The sequence below is a fragment of the Triturus cristatus genome, chromosome 1_2 (assembly GCF_964204655.1).
Source record: "Triturus cristatus chromosome 1_2, aTriCri1.1, whole genome shotgun sequence".
NCBI lineage: Eukaryota > Metazoa > Chordata > Amphibia > Caudata > Salamandridae > Triturus > Triturus cristatus.
In genome coordinates, this window is record NC_140580.1 from 855,868,437 (window position 1) to 855,890,153 (window position 21,717).

Below are 21,717 nucleotides of genomic sequence, written 5' to 3' on the forward strand. Positions count from 1 at the left end.
ATCATCATCCTGTGGAGGTGGTGTATGTGATGGAGAGGGTATATGTATGGGTGGTGGAGGCAGAGGAGGTGGGTTAGAAGGCAGTATAGGAGAGGAAGGGGGCATAGGCGATGTTGCAGAGTCCTTTCGGTTAATAGGAACTGGGGCAGGTGGTGTGTCCAGTTTCCGTTTTTTACATGGCACCGCGGTGACATGTCCAGTCTTTGAATTAATATAAATCTTTTTCTGCCTTGAGTCGATGGGCTCTGGATGAAAAAGTTCTTGTTCCTCAGGTGCCGATTTTTTCGGTTCCGACCAAGGTTTTGGTTGATCGGTGGAGTGTTTGGCTTTAGGAGGTGTAAGAGTCCTTAGCTGTTGGTTTCGGTACCGATCATGGTTTCGGTGCCGATGATGGTTTCGGAGCCAAAGTTGTATCTGTAGGCTTGGGAACCTTCGGTGCCGGTTTATCTATTGGTTTTGGTGTTTTTGGAGCCGATTTGGGTGCCGAGTGGTCTTTTGTCTTCGGTGCCGAAGGTGCCGGTTGGACAATGACATGCGGTTTGCTCGGTCCCGAGCTACCGGAAGGCTTCTATTTCTTCGGAGCCGAGCCTGGAGGCGGGGCTTCTGAAGGAGGTTTTCGGTCGCGACTGGGGCTAGCAGGCGAAGTCTTGACCAATGCCTTTCGTTTTGGATGGGTTGGGGCAGGAGTACTCACACGTTGCCCAGGAGTGATGGGGTCGTCTGAGTCGTCTGCTTCGGAGATGATTTGTAGATCTTCGGAATCTTCTTCTGGGACATCGGGGCCTTCATCAAAGATGTCCTCTGGTTCCGGAGATGTTGTGTGTGCCATGATGCGTCTTCGAGCCCTTCGGTCTTTTTGGATCCAAAGGATGCGCAGGCTGGACAGCTGGACTAGTCGTGTTCAGGTGATAGGCACAGGTTGCAGACTTTGTGATGGTCACTGTGCGGAAATTTTGCTCCACACTGGGGGCATTTTTTGAAAGGCGTCCTTTCCATGGGCCGTAGGCCTCACGACGTGGATAGGCCCAGCGGCCCGCGTCGACGTCCGGAATCGAGCCGATGAAATAGATGTCGAGAATGAAGGTGCTTCGATGTTTTGTGTGAAGTTTTGCGCTTCAAAAAGCTTGGAATTGATATTTCCAACCGGAGCTGAAAAGTTGCAGTCGAACCCAATGGCAGAAAAAAACAATCTAACGATGGAGTTGATGCCCGTGCGCACTGTCGTCCAAGGGAGGAGTCACCTATCTCGTGACCACAAAGACTTCTTCCGAAGACTACAACAACCTGCAAGCATCCGAGCCCAACACCAGATGGCGATCTACTATCCTAAGTGTGTGATCTGCAGCTCATATGCCTCGAACACTGTTTATAAATTAGGGTTGTGTTTCTTGCGCATTGAGTGGCTTTCTTATTTTGTTTATCGGTACTGATTAAATGTTGTACATTAGTTTTTTTGTTCGAGCCTTGCTACTCAAAGCCATAGCTACCCAGGGTTGAGCTTAAGGTTGTGCAAACGAGCCTGACTGGACTCACAACAGTTTTTGCAAGTGTATTCCAAGGTAAAGCTTCCCAGCCATACAATACACCCAAATCCTCACATTATGTCACAAAATCCCACCTCCAACCCTGACAAACTCAGCCTTACTTAGGAGCAGTCCGCAACTCAGCACATGGGGTGGTCTACCCCAACGCGGCAAGGATACAGTCTTTTTAGAAACTCCTTCCGCTCTTTCAGCCAAACCACCAGATCACAGCCAGGACAGTTACACACATCCGAGTAATGTGAGCTTCCTGCATTGCAATAGTTCCCCACGCAGACTACACATGTCCGCTGCAGAAATGGCTAGCGCAGCAATGGTCTCCAACGAAGGGTCATTGGGATGATCTAGTGTAGGTCAGCCGCCGCACTTATCACTCTCTGCTTTGTTGGCACTCCAAAAACCTGTTGCAAGGGCAGCTTGTTCTTGACCCAGTTCCACAGGAGACCATCACAACGGACGTCTCCCTCTCGGGGTGGGGAGCACATTTTCACTCTTTGACCATCCAAGGCAACTGGAACCCAAACAGGGCCTTCATATTAATTACTTAAAACTCCTAGCAGTTCACCTTGCATTGAAGACTTTCCTTCCCCAATCTGGCCATCAAAGTCGTCCTCATTCAGAAGGACAACACCAGTCATGGTTTACCTTTAAAAACAGCAGGTGGACTTGGTTTCCACACTTCTCACTTGCCAAGCACATCTGGCGATGAGCTCTCCATTACAAAATCCTCCTACTTGCAGAGTACCTCCTGAGAGTAGACAACGACTTTGTCGACCTTCTCAGCAGGATGCGACAACAAGTCCAAGGGTTGGAACTCCACCCACAAGACCTCCCCCAGTGCTTCCAGCGATGAGGCTTTCCCCGAACAGACGTATTTGCAAACGTAAAGTTCCCCAAACTTTGCATCCACGTCACTACAAAAATAGTCAAAAGGCAATGCACCATGGATGAACTGCTACCTGCTGTTTCTACAAACCAGCTGCCTAGCGTTCACTTCCATTAGGCTTCATCTAGCTTCTGTGGCCATTTACCTACAGAATAGGGAACATATATCCCTTTTCAAAATATCAGTTATCAAAGCTTTCTTGGTAGGCCTAAAAAGGGTTATCCCTCCTCAGACCCCACCAGCTCCGTTATGGAACATCAATATTGTGCTCACAAGACTTATGGGTCCCCCTTTTCAGCCTCTCCACTCTTGTCCCCTTCAATTCCTGCCCTGGAAGGTGGCTTTTCTTTTATTGCCAACAGTTCTCTTCAGTGTGTCAGTGAGCTTCAGGCACTCACCCTAGAAGAACTCTTCCTCCAGGTAAATAGGGATATTCTGGTCCTCTTTGGTAACCCTAAATTTCCTCCCAAAGTAGTTTCCTAGTTCCACCTGAACAAAACCATAGAACATCCTCTATTCTTCCTCCAACCAGACTCGGTAGCAGAAAGGGATCTTCAAACACTGGATATCTAACAAGTCCTATTTGTTGCTTTCTCCAAACTCCACAAAGGGGGGACCAATTTCAAATCCGGTATTCCCAGGTGAATACACAAATGAATCCAAACCTGCTATGCAAAAACAAAGAGAACTTGGTAGGAAGCTGGCTCTTTATATAGTGTACAGGGGCTTTCTTTAACAATCCCAAGGAGATCTGTTTGTGGTAGTGTGGTCGAGCAGCCTTAGGCTTACTAGAGGGAAGTTTTAGGCATTTGTTGCACACACAGTCAATAAATGAGACACTCAATAAGGAAATCAGACACCAATTCATAAAAAATTAAACAGATTTTTATATTAATTTAGACGCCAAGAACTTCCAGATCAAGTAAGTACTTTGAGTTACCAATTTTTATACACTTAGAAAATACGGCTAGCAGATTTGAGGCATGAGTCTCGAACGCAGTAATGTTACTCTATGGGAAAGATATACACTGCATAGGGTTATTTGCAAATGACTTATAAGCCTATTCTTCTGGACTTAAGGCAAGTACGGGCCAAGGTCCAAGAAGGCATGAAGAGTTCAGGTTTATATGCCCTGTGGCGTCCGGGTGCAGAGGTGCTTTCAGTGGTGATAGTCTAGAACATAACACGGTGAATTCAATGGGGAACAGTTCCTGCAAAGAAAGGCTGCAAGAGTGGACTGGGGGACCAGTCCAGCAGAACCCAAAGGGAGGCTCTGCCCTTAAGGGTCTAAGGACTGTAAAGAAACTAAGTTTCAATGAACTCGGGCTGTGGAGCTCGCGTGTATAGGTATTTGGTCTGGCAGGTCAACAAATTGGAGGCTCACACAGTTCTCTGTGCTTCTGCAGAAGAGGGAGAAGAAACACAGCAAGACTACTTCTAGTGTGGAGCTGGCTTCTGTTGGAGTTCTTTGATGTGCAGATCTGTTTTGGCAACGGTGGTCTTCGGACTGAACACAAACTAGCCCTGGTGCTTGCAACAGGCTCAGGTTACCCTGGGTATTAGTGCCAGGAGCCTCCAGTGTGGATCAGTGTCTCGAAGAGTGGATGGGTCAAGGGGGCTTGCCTTCTGGAGACAGGAACCTCCTCCTGGGCGGATGCTGCGACGGTGGACCAGTGATGAGCAGATCGGTGAACCGGACTGTGTGGTCAGTGCCTTCAGGAAGTGGCTCCTCCACTTCAAGGGAGATGCTGGCTGGTTGGGGAAGTGTTTGCAGCAGGCTTTTGGAGGATGAACAGCTGCAGGACGAGTCGGGTCTTTGCAATTGTTGAGCCAGGAGTAGGCAGGCAGGGTTTAGCGCCAAGTCTTATTTTAAGTCCAGAAGAACTGTCCTGTACGTCATCTGTGTGCCTATGCAGTGAATGTTTCTCCCATAGGTTAACATTACCACGTTCATGGCTCATGCCTCAAATAGGATAGCAATAATTTTCTACTGTTTTTACTGTAAAATTTGTTAAACACTTACCTGATTCCAATAATCGTGATGTCTAAAATTATATAAAGAGATAGTGTCTTTTTCTAAATTGGTCTTAAGTTTTTTCTTGAGTGTGTGTCTCATTTATTGACTGTGTTCAACAAATGCCTAACAATACCCTCTGATAAGCCTAAACTGCTTGCCCACACTACCATAAAGAGCATTTACGATTATTAAATTAAGCCCTGTAAATCAATACAGGTCGTCTGGATTTTCTACATATTGTACCTCATTTTGGTACACCAGCTTCCTACAGGGAGGTAACATCACTTACTGTAGCAGGCTGCTATTGTTACTAAGCCTGGGAGTCATTCACACAACTTCCCAGGTGGGCTAAATGCTGTCTGTTGGCTGGTGCCCATATGAGGCTACTGGACAAATTGGTCACAGAGTGGCATGTCTTTAATAGTAGTAAAAGTTGCATGTCTTTAATAGTGGCATTAAATTCGACCTGGGCATCAGGTCGGGTTTAATGCCACGATTAATTGGATACCTTACAGTACCCAGCTAGGTAGTCCTATTGGTAAGTTAGCCAGGCAGAAGGGTCAGCCGGTAACTGAGTTAGCCAATTGGCTAATAGCTTTTGCACAGCAAAACAATTTAGACGTGTTGCTGTTAAGATATATATATAAAATACACGTTCTGCTTAATAAGATACAGCTCCCTGCTATAGGGCTCTATAGGCCTTCCTAAGGGGAGACTTATATACATTGTTAAGAGAAGTAGGGGCATGGTCATTAGTTTATTTGGCAAAATTGAATTAGCAGTGATACCACTGCCCTTCCAGTCTGAAAAGGCAGGCTGGGAGCCATTCTGTACATTGTTACACACACAGGGCCACAAACAGTTCTGCAACCCTGGCTGGCCACTCGGTCTTGCATGCCCTAGGTACCATATACTAGGTATTTATAAGTATGTCAGTCCTTGCCAATTGGGGGTAGCCATATACTTTGCAATTGATTAGAACACTGCCACTGAGGTCTGATTAGCAGGCTTCAATGCACTTAGAGTCGCTAAACCAGCAGCATCAGTCCAAATTTGAGGGAGTGAACATGCAAAAAGTAGTATTTCCTTACAGATGGTGAATCCCAATTTGAGTAGGCATTATATAGTGGTCTGAGTGTGTTCATGGCACAGTTGGATGGTTGAACTCTTAATTAGCCAGTCATTCAGTTAAGAGAAAACCAAAGTTTCCTGCTGACACAGGAGTGCAACTACCACTACGAGGAATTTTGTTAACACACTGGAGCTATAGTGATCTCGAAGGAAAGTGTTTAGAACTGACTGCCCACAAACCTGATGTAGCGCCGATGCGCTGGGTGCATTGGTATGTCAAAGTATGCATCCTTCAGGTCGAGAACAGTCATGAAGTCGCCCTGCTGTAGAAGAGGTATAACACCCTGAAGTATGACCATATGAAAATGTTCTGCATGGATATATTTGCGGAGTCGTCTTAAGTCCAGGATGGACCTGAGGGAGCCATCTTTTTTTCAGAATTAGGAAGTACAGGCAGTACACTCCTAAGCCTTGGTGATGAGTTGGTACTGGCTATATGGAGCCTTTCTGACGGAGCGATTAATCCTCCTCTTTGAGCAAATTTATGTGCTCTGCTGAAAGTCTGTGTGCGCTGGGTGGTATGTTGGCGGTGTGGAAGTTAGCTCCAAACAAACTATGCTGTATGATGTCCAGCACCCACTGGTCAGAGGTGACTCGACAAGTGAGGAAGATCCCTTTTAAACCGCTTCCAACAGGTGTTGTGTGATCTGGGGGCAGAAGTCAGTTTGGTGATAGTGGCAGGGGCCACTTTTAGGAAGAGACCCATGCCTCTACCTCCTGATTACTAACCCTATAGGTGCCCCAGGAGAAACCTCTACTTAACTGTGACAGGGCCTGTGGTTGATTGTACACTGTGGAGGCTTCAGAAGAGGGTCGATTCAAACCTCAATGAAAGGGAGGGCTGCGATAGGAACTGCGAAAAGTGGGAGTTTTAAGTGCACCTATAGCCTTAGCTGTCTCAGAATCCTTTTTCATCTTTTTTAGGAATTGGTCCACCTGGGCCCAAAAAGATGTTTATTGTCAAAATAAAGGACCAGCTGATATACGCAACCATACTTTACATCTGAGGAGGCTTGAGTTGGTGCCTCGAGTAGCAGTGTTGGCGGCATAAAGGGCATATCGTATGGTGTGATGGAGATTCATTTCCCTTCATAAACTAACTTATGCTCACTTTACCTGGGTTCCTAAGGGAGGTGCTGATGGAGTTCCTCCATCTCATCCCAAGTAGCTCTGTCATGCCTGCCAAAGAGATCTACAGAATCGATAAAACGCCAGTGGTTTGCAATTTGTGCTGCTACCCTTTTACCTGCAGCGTCTAGTCTTTTACTTCCTTTATCTGCGGTGTCACCTCCAATTGTTTGGCCCTTTTCTGAGCAGTGTGCATCTCAAGAGAGTTTGGGGGAAGCTGACCTCGAAGGTAAGGAGGATTTGAGGGGCACGCCTAAACTTTTCATCAACTTGGGGAGTAGATAACCAAGCCGGGGAAAGGGTCCTGGAAAATGTCAGCTATGTGACAACATACCGTTTAGCATATGGAGGTACTGTGTAGTTCGATGTGTGGAATAGAGGGTCTCCAATAGGTAATTCTCTTCTATTGGATCCGAAATCTTTCAAAAAAGCAAACAGACTTGTAAGAGAGAAAAACATTTGCAAATTAAAAAAAGAAATCAGGAATAAAAAAAACAGCTAACAGTTTTGCTGCACGAAAGTTTGGTCTTACAGATTTGGAGCTCGAATTGAAACAGGGCAGGTGAGAAGGTACTAGTCAAATTGGCTGATGCATGTTAACTTACAATCAGTTGAGCTTTACTGTAAAAAGGTTTAGATACTTAAAAAACATCTTCGCACTCAGAAAACAACACGGCCACTGAAGAACACATGCTACCAAGCATCGGCAAAGCCAATAAACCGGTCTGGCTTGTTTGAAGTATACGTGCCAAGTGATGTAACATGTCTGGATGAGGTAACAAAAAAACAAAACAAAAAAAAGGCACACAAAAACTAGTCAAGAACCATACGTAATGTGAAGGACAGGTTTTTAGTTTACATATTTTATCGCACGCCATTCATTGCATAGGCCACGCCTCTTGGCCAGGATTCCTAATTGTGCCTCTTTGGCCATCCCACTGCCACCCACCTTTTCATTCCACTTAAAGCAATTACTATAGCTCACGCAGACTGGTGTGCGAGACCTTAAAATAAATTAGCTCATTGATTATAACCTTTCAAATACTGACCGAAGGTCAAATAACTAAAAAAAGATTAATTACATGCATATTCTTTAGGATCAAGCATTTATTTTAAGAAATATCAGCATTGTTTAGGTTACCGTACATGAGAGACTTCTTAACTAACGTTAAATAGGAGAGATGGCATTGTATTTTGACTTCAAAAGATTAGGGGCAAGTCACAGTTTCAAAACAACTATAAATTGCCAAACCTCCATTTAAAAGCGGTCTGAAAAGAATGACAAATACAGAAACGGGCAGGAGGTTCAATAAAGGTTAACACACGTATGCTAAAAAGAGGGTGCAGTCAAGTTGACGTGCTATTGCCCAGTTTTCTCAGTAGTGTGGCATGAGAAGCTTATGGAATCTAAAACAGAATGAAAGAACAGATGAGGGCAAGCAGCCAGAACAATTCCAAGTTGCGGAGAAAGAGCTGACACTACACATTGTCTGGCATTCCCTAACGGGACACGCCCCTTTGTATCTCACTGGCTAAGAGCAGATTGTTGGAGCAATTTCGCCGATCTTTTAGTTTGGTTCTCACCGTTCCATTAACAACTGCTGGCTAGACAGCGAGTTACACGAGTGCAGAAAAAAGTAACATTTTCATACAGTGGCTTTAAGTTGCTCAGCCCGCAAGTCATGGGCATGCCATTTAACAACTAGCACACGAGTGCTGAAAAAAGTAACATTTTCCCTCATGAGTGGAAACCTGGTGTAAATAAAAAAAAGCGTGGTTTGGATTGCCCGTCCTCCCTCGTAGCATATTCTACAAATTCTATACTTGTAGTCTGCAATGTATTAAACCAAAACAGGCAAACGTGTAATTTCCTGCTACTTCTGTAGAATGCTTTGAAAGGGCGAGCTGCAAGTTAAACAAGCCGGCAAGCCGGTAATGTTTGTGTAAACAAAACATGCGGGCGCGAACGGGAGTTGTGTGCTCGCACGCGAAAGTGAAAGATCAGCAACAGAACATTGGAGAGGCGGAGTGAGGCGCGCGCGCGCTTGTGCGCGTAACAGCAAGCTGGTGGCCGGCCTTTGGTAGCACTTGATAAACCCGCTTACTAAATGTCTCGCCAGACCAGCGCATGCGCTGGCTCTAGCAAGACCTAAAAACAACTTGCACACATCTGGCTCCACCACTAGATGGCAGGAGTATGCACAGCATGTGCATTTGCAGCCACAAAAGCCTCGAACAGATTATTTACATTAATATAGGATACCCATCGAAGAGTGTGTGAAAATCTAGCGTACAATGTGTAGATCTTTCGCAATACCTCATAACTGAGGATGACAATACAGAGACAAAGGAGCTATATTTACTGCAGAGTGAAAAATTGTGTTAATTTCAAGATGCACGCAAGTCGACTCAAATGCATTTCTTGCTTAAATGCAATACAGTGTATTTTCAAATCTCTAACAAAATATTACAAACAGACTAATCAGCTACCTCACAATCAAATGAGACCAAGTAGTCAGAAAGCCAACAGGTCTCGCCTTTTGGCTGGCAAACAAACCTTTTGGCTTTATGCTGGTTGTTTTAATCACAAATTTGGATCTAAAAAATATAAGACATTTTGGCTTTGCAAATGCTTTTTGGCCATACTGTGCAGCATTGTCGAAAGTAATACATTTAAAAAAAATACCATGATGCACAAGTATGCATGCATGTGAATGTATGTGTATTGATTCAATGAAGACCGAGCAATACCACTCATGCTCACTCATGCTTAATGACACTATAGCCATTTTGTTCTAACTTACTTTTCCAAGATGGCAGATGCCTATTGTTTCGGAAAGGAGCAGCACGGCAGAAACTTACAGCTGCCATGCTCTTAAAAAAAATGAATTACATTTTTAAAAAAAGATTGAGGAAGGCAGAGCAGTAACAGAGTGGCTTCGGATGATCTTCAAGCCATCGAGCGGTAGCAGCAGCAGCGAGGACGCAACAGAGGAGGTGAGTGAGGGGTATAAAATAAAAAAAATAAAAGGACAAGGGAGCAACAGATGATCTCGGGCAGGAGAGCGAGCACTGAAAGCACGTAAAGTGAGTTTGAGTGGTTAAGCAGCACAGAAGGACGAGTGCAAGAACACGCAGGCACTCGCACAGTGTGTTCTGAGAAAAATAAACAAGTAAAGCCATGCGTTTAGCATCAAGCAAATAAGACCGACAAGACAGCCAGCAAGTAATGGGTGGACACCAAAGCTTACTGTAAGCATCAGTAATGCCCACAACAGGCAACGCTCAGCTAAATATGTTGGCAAGCAGGATCTAAGAAAGCGGGCAATCAATTACCATACACACATCATAAAGTAGGGTACACTAATCGTTCAAGACAACCATATCTAGTACACTTAATGGCTCCCAATCAAAACATCAAACAGGCCATGTTCATGGTCTTCACACAATAACCAGGTAGTTATGAATGGCTGTTCTTGGGATCTCTCAAAGATGGAAGGAACAGTACCTCATGGGCTCTCAGCAATTCAAAATTCTTATTAGCCTAGAACATAACCAAGGAACATAAAATCTGAAGGAAGACACCATGCTACATGTACTGTCCATAATGAAATGTGGTGTACTCAACTTTTACCATGCAAGATCTCAATCATCAAAAAGATTGCTAAGCAGTAACTACAGAGAATTATAAAGTTTACCATGCAATGCATAATCCCATCATTATGTATTCGTTAGGCCCCTTGGATCATCAAAAGAAAAAATAAATTACTAATGTCCACACACACACACCACCATCATTTTGTTTGTGTGCAAATCTCTTATTTTTTTTGTTATGAGGTACAATACAAATTACTCCTGCGTGCAAGCAGTAGCGTATCATGTAACATGCAACATGGGTATGGTACACATATAGAGAGCCGGCAGATTCATACCATAAGCATCAGAAGTGCAATGTTCATCACACATTTAGTCGCATTTATCCAAAAGTACTTGTACATTATAAACGGATTGCTGTTGCATGCCTTTACACAGGTTAGCGCACTACGTAAATGATAACATTATTGTTATTGGCACCGTGCTAGGCTGCACCATAATTTCGGGCCGAGAGATTAAAACTGAGATTGCATTAATTTACAAAAGGAAGAACACATAACAACCCTAGTAACTGTTGTTCAGCCCTTTAACGTCCCGTCATGTGTTGTGAGTTACTCACTCACTACCGGAGACTACCAACTGCCGTCCCCCTACCTATAGTGTGCATTGGCCCTTGTGTAGAAATAGTGTGCGATACAACAGGTAAAGGCTGCGGTGTATACACAACTCAAAATCAGAATGGCATCAGTTATCTACAGAGAGTGGCTCAGGGGAAGCCCCTCTCGCCATTTCGATAGGGAGCTGCAGTTCAGCGTATAGGGCGTCCCAGCATGCTGCAATGGGGATCCTGCGCAGCCCCAGTGTTTCCTCACGCCAAATGGTGATGCTCTCTGCCTTCGCCCAGGCAAGCATTGAGTTCCGCTAGGCCATGGTCGTGGGGGGGTCGGATGCCTTCCATTTCTTGGTAATGAGCCGTTTGGCCACCATCAGCCCCAAATCTAGGAATTTCAAGGTGACTTTTGTAGCAGGAGTTCTGTGAAATTTGTGCAACAGGTACATTGGCCAGTCACGTGTTAGTGTTCTGCCTGTGCAGGCGTGCAGCAGAGAGGCCACTTGGTTCCAATAGGCGCCCACCCGGATATAGCCCCATAGCATGTGAATTAAACCAGCACACACCATCATCATTAATAGGATATCAAATGACATAAATCTATCCCCTGCACAGCAGAGTAAGGGAACGCAAACCCAAGTTATTTTGTGACCGTGTGCTACACACTCACCTGCTGTGTAGTGTTTGGCCCAGTTTTCCTCCACTTCTTTGAAGCCATGATACATTGGGGCCGAGGCACGTCTGCTGTCTTGAGACCCACCTATTCCACAGGAAGGGGGAGAGAGCAGATTGTACTGCACCTGTTTACATAAAAGAATAAAGATTACAAAACATGCATCCCAAGGGCCAAGAACAATGCTAAACCAAGAGGCTAAAATGAAGCCCTTTCCATTATTCTGACCTCATGCAGTGAAGAAGAACAAAAGCAGAAAAAGAACATTCTCCGTGCACTCTGAGATTTAAAGAAAGAAGCATGTGCATTATGAAGCACTCACCTGAACACGCATCTAATTTTTTCTTTTTCTAATATTTTTTTAGCTTTAGAAGTAATAAGCAGTGAGATAGCACAAGACCTGATATCATTCATAAGTGTTCGAATAATTTCCCTCCAGAGACTCATGAAATATATATATAACCTACTGGCAGTTGTCAATAGGCAGTTCTAGTTAGGAGCTAGTTTCCACAGGAAAAGCGTTTGTTTTTTATTTGCCTATATCTTTGGCGCTGTTTGACGAATCTTTACAAACTTTTCTAAAACCGTTAGCCACTCACTTCAGCTGCTGTCTGGAAAGTTTCGGGGTGGACCCTCAAGCGGGGGCCAAGAAAAAGGTGGGGTCCCAAAACGCATTTTCCCCATGTTAATCCCCACAGGGATTTAGAACAGGACTACATCCCAAACTGCTGGGTGGACTTATACCAAATTTGGCAGAAAGCTAGCTCTTGGTCTAGGAAGCACGCTTTTTTGTGATTTGTTGAGAATCTGTTCAGTAGTTTGAGATTTTAACCGAAAACCAAATTTGTATATCCAGGGACACGGACCCTCTGCAAATTCGCGGATCACCGCGCCAACAGCAAGGCTGTGATTAGCTAGCCACATCCTGAGAGAAAGGTTGTGGCCGCCATTTTGTTAATCGGGACTCTGCTCCTAGGGGGGAAAATAAAATTAAAAAGTGATGGAAAGGTATCCTGACTCAGTGGGACTAATGGAGGGGTCTGTAAGGAGCACCTTATGGGCACGAAATTGTTCAAATTAGTTTTTTAGGTCTCGTCTGAGACAGCGCTTTTAGCGCTGCTCTGGCGAGACTTATAGTAAGCGAGTTTTGGAAGTGCAAACAGTGCTTTTCAGGCCGCCAAATACAGTGCATGTGCCCCGGGCGCGCGCACCATTTGGCAGCCTGAAAAGCACTGCCTGATCACTTGCTTTGATGTCCTCAGTGAGCCGTGCGGACACTGAGGACATCAAAGTGCACACCATTTGCCACCCCCTTCTTGCTTGTTTACTTTGTCTCTGGTTCCCCTCAGGCATCCAGACTCTGCCTCTCTGCGGACTTCTCTGGGTGGCCCCAGCGCCTTCAGTTTAATCACTCGTTCCAAAGAAGATAAGGCGATTTTCAGAAATGAAAACAACAGTAATTCCAAGCGTCTGGCTGCCGCATTACTAAATTGCTGGCGTTCACGTTGTGCAATTCCCCCAGAGCCGGGTCAGTTTCAATACATTAAATGGTTCTACCTAATTTAACCTCACAATCACTGAGACTGTAAAGCTCAATGCGAGCAGAATTCATGCAGACGTTTTTCGCAGCTTCGTTGAGTACGCCAGCTTTACAGCCGCAGAAACTCAACGTGTTGTCTCATATTTTTGTGTTGCTATTTGTATCTCTGCCTGGCACTAGAATAATAGACCCGAGGTGTTTGCTCTGCTGCATTAATTGATCATCCGTTCATTGACATGGTTGTTTGCTTTCGGTCCCTGGTGTGTCTTTGCCTTGAACATTCTTGAGTTTGACGGCCGAATTTTCTTAATGATGCTATATGAGGCTGGAATCTCAAATACTGCTTACTGCGAGTCACTTCCAGATCAATATGCATCACTATTGAGTGTCTTTACAAAGAACATTTCCTAGACAAGAATTATTAAGAATTACGAAATCGAAGGCTGTACTCGGGTTTTCGTTTTTTGGCTTGGATAATAAGAGAAGGTTACACATTGATCCAACAGAGACTGATGTAACGCTCGTCATCTCATCATGTCATTTGCATACTGAATAATAACCTCCTGATCAAGGACTACAATTCATGTTTATTTATTTTATTTACTTGAGGCTTTATAGAATTGGTTATACCTGAGGGTGCAAGAGGGCATATTGATTCCTTACTTTAAAAATAAAAACAGATCGTTACAGTTAAAGCATTTATTAAGGGATTGCCATGAGACAAAAGTTAAAGTATAGTTCATGTAGTTCCACTAAGATTGACCGTTTTCTTGCACTCCATAAAGGAAACAGTATGAAAATACTATATCTAATATGGCAGACGTAAGGTCTCACTGAAGCAATAGTTGACGTTGAACCACAGGAGGAAGGTTTTAGGTGTGATTTAGTCCTTACAGAGGAGTCAAAATTAGAAGATAAACAGGCTCTATTGAGCACTGAGATAAGATTTATGGCCTCTGCAGGTGATTCAGCTGTGTTTGTCCTGTCCTCTCCCACAGAGGGGCAATGGCACCTAGTCAGAGCTTGGGTCCTGATTTACAAAGATTTGGCACTGCCCTAAACCAAATCAAAAGGGCATGAATGTGCTGTATTAATGAAATGTGATGCATTCCTGTCCTTTCTGCCTGTGTCAGCACAAAAATTGGAGCCTTGTGCCAACGCAGACACCCTTCCACCATGGTTCAAGGGTCTCTGCATTGTTGCCACCATTCTTTTTTGTGCAGGAAGGGACATCCTGGGGAGGCATATGGTTTTGATGCATACCCAGAATGACTCTGGGTATGTGTCACATACCATGGATGTTGAGTGTAAACATGCACCGCAAAGGCCATGGCATGTTCCCCAATGCAGTATGAGGATACACAGCAACTTGCGCTGCTTTGCCTTACACCATATATACGAGGCCATGAAAAGCCACCCATGCAGGTTGCCTTTTCATGGCCAAGTAGTTGTGGCTCTGTGCCAATAGAACGTCAAAAAAGTGACGTTACAGCGGCTCACAGGGATGGTAAATATGCCCCATAGTCTGCCTTGTGATGGACTATGTAAATTATCTCCAAAGAACAGCCTCCCATCCCAGCCGAGATTCAATGGCTTTGTGTCTCATAGGCTCCAAACTGACAGGGCACCTGTATGTCTTGGAAGATGCTTGCAAACCAGGGGATTGTCAGAAGTCTTTACCATACTGTTTTAAGGCAGGTGAGTTAAACGTAGTAGGTGAAGTGCCACACTTCATCATCAGTATTCTGAAGCAATACATGGTCTATCCAGCTCATTTCCCTCCAGGGTGTCACAGAAACTGAATTACACCTGTGCTATATTTTGCATGCATAGTGGTGTGTGAAAGTTTCCACACCAACTTCACTGGTGATGTTTATGCAAAAAACACACAATTAGTTTTGGGGGAGGGTGACTCACAGCTCAAAATTCCATGCACTGAGGAAATCCAGACCAGTGCTCTTGGGCACCATGAAGTCAGATGCCTCCACTCTGAATCCTGTTTGTTACTGAAGTACCCTGGTTATACGGAACCCCAGTCACTTTCCCCCTGATAGTAATTGTTCATAAGAAAGGGACTGCCGCACAGACCAGATTCCTCTCCCAGTTAAGAAAGCATGATAAGGCTAACTTTATGCTCTGCCCTTAGCCATCCTTCCTTACACACCCATGACAGGGTTCTGCAGGCCTGCTGAGGCCTCCCATGCTCCTGCCACATTGAAAGCTCTAACATGTCCCATTCGGAGGTCTGGTGGGCATGGGCACAGACCCTGGCTTCATTCAACAGCTTGTGGTGTGTCAAGTTGCAACAGATATGGTTGTCATGGCACATAAAGGGCTCCCCTGCTGCAACTGGATGGAAAACACTACCTAGATCCCAGTCATAGCTGTGGCAGTTCCAGGGTGTGGGCTTGTGATGTCAACGACTGCCCAGCATGGGGTTCTGCATGCCTGGAGAAGACTCCTAGACCTCGCAGGGTTAAAAGCTTTGATTGAGTCTAAGGTAGAGTGTAAGTGGCCAGTGCTCAAGGTGCTAGCTCCAGATCCTGATTTCCATTCACCAGTCTGTGATGTCACAAAATACCCAAGGTGGGTTTCTGCAGGCCCAGAGAGGGTTCTGTATGCCTGAAAGTTTAAAAGCTCTGATAAGCTCACAATCAGAACTCCAGAAGGTGTACAGGGTGTCATTACCATGACCCTGAACTCCATTGAGCATGCAATGTTGTCACTATTTGAATGTGAGTATCTGCCCAAATTCATTGTAGGTAGAAACAGACAAAAGGACACTAAGGACCCAAGGGCAGGTAGCAGCTAGAAGAACAAGAAGAAAACAGCACCTTTTATGAGTAAAACATGGCAGAATGATGCATGGTACCCGTACCTTGATACGTTACCTAACCACTGGCTCAGGTGCAAAATTTTAAGACTAAGAATAGGTATTAATCCTTAGAGAATAAATGATAAAATATGGTCAGTAACGATGCAGCCCGATGGCAGTTGTAGATGTATGCTAAGAAATAAATGTAATACCGTGCATATATTGGTTGACTGTAGGATGGTCTCAGCCCAGCGGAAACTCTGGCTGAGGCCTATATTCTTAAAGTATGGTATTAAAACGCAGGCTTAAGCTATAGAGCTTCTTACCGGTATGCCTAATATTGATGTTGGTATTGCTATTGGTAGATATATGCAGGCGGTGAAAAGATGTTTTATGAAAAATGACTCTGTGAATTAAGCTATGAATTGAACCAGCCCTATAGCAAAGTAAACCATGACTTTTATCTACGGAGGTTTTTTTTTGTTGTTTTTTTTATATACTGGAATCATTTTAAATGTTAGTTTACTCTTAGGAAGGCACTGGAAATATTAATACTATGGAATCACTTTTTAGGAAACCCAATTGTATGAGATATTGACATAAGGCTTCGATTGACTGGAAACATTGATGGCATTATGATGATTTTTAAACTATTTATGAATAATGTTGGACTTGGCCCTTTTTGCAGGGTCATCCCTGAACTTTTTGCCTTCCACCTATATTTTTTCTGACCTGTTTTTGTTGGTTTTATGGCAATTTACCACTGCTGATCAGTGCTAAAGTGCATATGCTCTCTTGTGTAAATTGATGTATTGATTTGTGACTCCATGATTGGGTTATTTGATTTACTTGTCAGACCCTAGTACAGTGCACCATGTGTGACCAGGGCTTGTAAATCAAATGCTGCTGGTGGGCTTGCAGCACTGGTTGTGCCACACACAGAAGCAGCTTGTAAAGTGTGTCTCAGGTCTGCCACTGCAGAGCCTATGTGCAGTCTCTGACTGCCATGTCGACTTGGCAAGTGCACACACTTGCCAGTCCCTAAACCTTCCCTTATTTTCATATCAGACACACCTAAGGTTATCCCAAGGTCAGGGTGCATTGTACGTATAAGGTAGGACAAGCCCTGATGTGCGTGGCATGTCCTAATAGTGAATTACAGCCATTTTCGTTTTTCACTATTGCAATGCTACCTGTTCCCCATAGGCCAGAATGGGCAGTTTGAATATTACATCTTAGAATCCTGGCAGCAAACCGTGGGCACATTGCTGCTCTTACCAGACACTAGCCACAGCATGAGCTGGTCACTGAGTTCTGGGTTTCTGCTCCCATGCCACTACCACTCGCCTGGGGTGCTCCTCCATGCTTGCCTGTACCCTGGAGACAAGCAGAGAGTCATGCCCATCTCCCTTTAAAATGCTTAGTACATCCATATTTCCATATTCCCAGGTCATACATGTGGCTGCGTGCTGGGGACACCATTCAGATCGCATGCGATACATCACATGCCATTACATCACGGTTGTTACAACAACCGCGTTGTTACATTGTGAACCAATCCAACACCTTCCCTGCTGTTGAACAAACTGGAGTAGGAATAGTAAATTATAGTAAATTATACTATGGTTTGCGATGTAACAATGCGGTTGTAACGACTGCGTTGTAATGGCATGTGATGTTTCGCATGTTTAGTAAAGAGGTATATTCCTGCGTGCCATAGGAAATGAATGGTATTATTATAATGCTGAGATGCCTCTGGATGTCCTGAAGAGTGCTCATTTGAAGCTTTTTACCCAGCCAGGGCTCCAGTAGGTAAATGCATCCACTTAAATGTTCCCCCCTGTTACCAATTATACACAGGATCCAGAAACTTAGTTATGTTCCTGCAGATTAGTAGCGGCAAGAGGCGTGGGACTGGTTTGTTGTCCAATTGTCCTCTCTCTGCATTTAGAGGACCTTTTCTGGCCCATCATGGGGTCCCATAGGCCTGGCTCTTCAGCCACTTTATGGCCATGTCCATTGACCCTTCTGAGAGCATGTCCTCCTGGTGGACAAACAGGTGGGTGAAGCAGATGTCCTACGCAAGGTGGTCATACATAGACCTGGGTCTTCTGCCACCTGCCATCCCTGTTCATAGGCTACAGGCCCTTCCATGATCTGCTTTCCTGGAGTGCAGGCTGGGAGACAAAGCAGATATCCTGACATCCTGTCAGGGTATCCTGCTTGAGGATGGTGTCCCCAGATCGGTACTCTGATCCATGGGGCATACTTAGTCTCTTCAGATATGGACTGCTTGGCAAGTCTCAATTGTTGTTTCAAGCAAAGGACTTCCACCTAACATGCAATGGTTTGACTTAAGGATGTTCCTTTAGGGCCTTCCACTGAGCCTACTTGCCCATCTCACCTGATATGTCATGGAGGTGGATCATGAGCATGTGAAATACGACTTGGAAGATGGTAAACTGTGTCTGGGCAGGGCAAAGACAGTGAACACTTTGGTGAGGGTATGTAATGGTTGTAACATGCAAATCAGTCTATCAACATATGTAAAGAGGATAAAGACTAATCAAGGCATTTGGTAGCTCATTCCTTCCAAAGTTTTTGTAGTTGTTTTCTGGTAAAGCAAATAATTTCGGCCAAAACACTCCCAATCTATTTTTAGATTTTAAATGGGATGAATGCCAGTTTGATGGCGTGGAGTCAGGCATTGAATGTGGATACCTAGTGGGCATCTTTTGGTAAGCAGAACCAGCACTGCAGGATGACTTGAATGTTGGGCTAAGGCACACAACGCCAACACTCATCAGATCCCAGAGAAGTTGTTGGTTCATTATAGACAGCGAAACAATGAGCACAAAAGTCAGATTCTGCTAAAGAATGTGCAGAAACTCACTGCCAAAGCAAGTAGAACTTGAGGGCACATTCCCTCACAGATCAGCATGATGACCAGGTGGCTCAAGGTGGGAATAATAGTGTTGCCAGCGGCAAACCATTTGATGACTCTAGAGCCCTGTGACTTCTGGCTTGTGGCTCCAATGTGCGTTGGTAATCTGTTTGGTGTTTCCAGTGTTCCTTGCCTATTTGGTCAGGGGCTGACTTGGGCTATCTGGTTGGCAGTTCTATGGTGCCAGAGCATTCTGGGACATTCTGATCCAATGTGATTAAAATATTTGATCATAGGTTCACCTCGGCTCTATGGTCAGTGGAGGGCAAGGCTACCAAGTTGGAAAGTGGCAGCCAGGGTGACCCGATTGGACTGGCTCGAGGGTGACACAGGTCATCTGGTTGGTGTCTGTCCAAGGCCATCTGATTGGTGGCTAACCAGGGTCATCTGGTCAGGCACTAGTCCAGGCCATTTGGTTTTTGTCACCCCTCCTGGATTCCATAACTTCCCACTTCATACGAGCTTAATAGCTTATACCAATTAATATTTATACTGATGTTTTATAAATCAATGTGTGTGTGTTCATTCTACATTTTTCAAGCAGCCCAGAGTTGTAAGCATCCAAGTTGTCTTCATCATCCTTCCAGGCAGATTTCTTATGTCCCTAATGTCCTATTGCTTACTCAGTTTGATATAGAGCTCCATTCAGTGGGACAAAATGGCCTATGTTTGAGGAGGTGAGAGTGGGAGTTGCTTCATGCCAAATGTAGCTAAGACAGATCATTCCTTTCACAGTGTTGTTGATTACACGGCATGCCTTAGCCACCGAAGAATTGAACAGAACACTGTTAAAAAAAAACCTGTGCCTCTGAAAAGGAATGGACTGGAAACTGAAATAAGCCCTGGCAAAAATGTTCAGACCAATCGTACACGCAGAGAAGCTGTCACTATGATAAAGGCCATCGAGCATTCTTTTGTAATGGTGTCCATCCTTCTCTAAAAACCCAAAATAAAAATGCTAGAGTGGTAACATGTCAATCTGACCCTGTCTGTATATTGATATATACAGATATTTTGGAGCCAGTCATCTTCTTCATATTCTCAGTGGCTTCAGCTGGGGAGCGTGAATGCACACCTACAGCTTATAATGCCTCTAGTATAAAGTAGGGGACACATTGAATACTTAATGGCATTTGTTATTCTGTATCTGAATATCTTCACATCTAACATGGGCTTCAAATGGAATTACATAGAGCATATTATCAAGCCCTTTATCGCCTGTCTTGATAATATGCCCCTAACTTTTATAGGGGAATTTTTATAGACAGTCATCTAGCTTCTAGATGGCTGGTCAGGTAGGCCTGTTGGGCTGCACAAGGCCCATTCACAGTTGGACTAAGCTCTGCTATGTTTTTGCAGTTCTTCCCTTGTGCCTACAGACTTCTTAGCCATTGTTTTACTTGCATGTTAACCAGAAATGGCTTGGCCTATGAAGAGTGTCTGGTAATAAATGCTACACAAGCAGGAATTAAGCTGTTGACATTAGACCTGTCCAGCAGGACATTTTGCAACATTCAGGACTAAAAGAAACAACACAAAGTACAAGTGTAACAAACCATCACTGAGTAGGCTTTTTAGGTGTCACTACAGATAGTTTTGTTTTGTCTGACTAGGAGACTTCATGTTAGTTTAGAAAATGACACAGACATGAGGAACTTAGGTTAGACCGACCACTTCTGCCATCAGCTTCCTTTTGTTTTTTAATGGTTTGCATTGGCTTAGGTGGGAAGTCTATTAGTGCTGAACACAAAGAGGTATACATAACGAAATCCCTGGACATGTAACAAAAAGAAAACTTGGAACCTAGAAAACCAGAGAAGTATTCCTTTAATAGGACAAAATCCCTCACCCACCAGAGGTGGCATGCTTCATCAAAGGGATTCACCTCACACCATGATAGCAGATCACAGTGCGGGCGACAACTCCCTCTCTAATCGGCAGGAGCTCTTCGGATGTTTTAGTATGTTGTGATAATCCCTATTGAGTCAGCCGGGTGTTAAGGCTAGCAGAGTGTATAAAGTGCAAACGAAAATACTGTAAGTGACGTGGTTACAACTAACTCTAAAACAGACATTGAGCTTTATTATTGTTTGTTTAGGGTTGAAATAGGTGAATAAGCTAGACAGCAGTCAGTTAACCCTGCCTCTTCATCTCATGATCAACATGTTTCTGCAGCTTGCTTTAGATAATTGTTTATCTAAATATGCAATTCATTGCATTGCAGGGGAGCCCAGTTTAATTCGCCCCATCATTAAATAAAGAAAGGTAGGTGCTATCACAGAATATATGTTTAATGTGTTCCAAGTGCTCCTGCACCACAGTTAGGCTTCAATTAATCTAACCCATCCCATTCAAGAAGCTTCAACCGGCAGAGCATTAGTAGTGAACACCACTACTTTGGAATGTTGAACGCTAATTGATGATTTATAACTCTTCTCTCAGCCTCCGAGGTTTACAGGTTTGTCAATTTGCCGATGTAATACCTGTAGCTCCACACACGACATGGCACACTACACCGGGCATTCTTCGTGGTGCTCAGAAAAGGGGAAAACCTAATAGCAAAAGAATGGCACGTACAAGGGCAAGAACAATTCACCCTGGAAAGGCAAAAAAGGCAGAAAGCACGATGCTCATGGACAGAAAGAGTTAATGGACATGACGGGCAAGCAGCGGCAGAAAGAGGCCGCGTGAAACCTGCCAGGAATCAGGCCACTTGGCGCGCGCCCCTCTCGCTTGACACACACGCCTTTGCAGATTGGGCGTGTTCAGGGAACGTGTGTGAACTCCTCTGGACTTCTCATTCACAACGGGGCTGTGGTCTTATTGTTGTGAAACCTC

The 21,717-nt window shown here is 44.4% G+C and overlaps 1 protein-coding gene across 14 annotated transcripts in view; it reads right to left on the bottom strand.

The window, feature by feature from the left end:
* The window catches only part of UBR4 (ubiquitin protein ligase E3 component n-recognin 4), a 1,980,383-nt gene that overhangs the window by 1,635,102 nt on the left and 323,564 nt on the right, over positions 1 to 21,717 (bottom strand). For all 14 annotated transcript variants that reach the window (XM_085609056.1, XM_085609055.1, XM_085609054.1 and 11 more), the window contains exon 20: positions 11,578 to 11,707. In XM_085609056.1, coding sequence (XP_085465182.1) covers positions 11,578 to 11,707 — 130 coding nt within the window. The remainder of the gene's footprint in view (positions 1 to 11,577; positions 11,708 to 21,717) is intronic.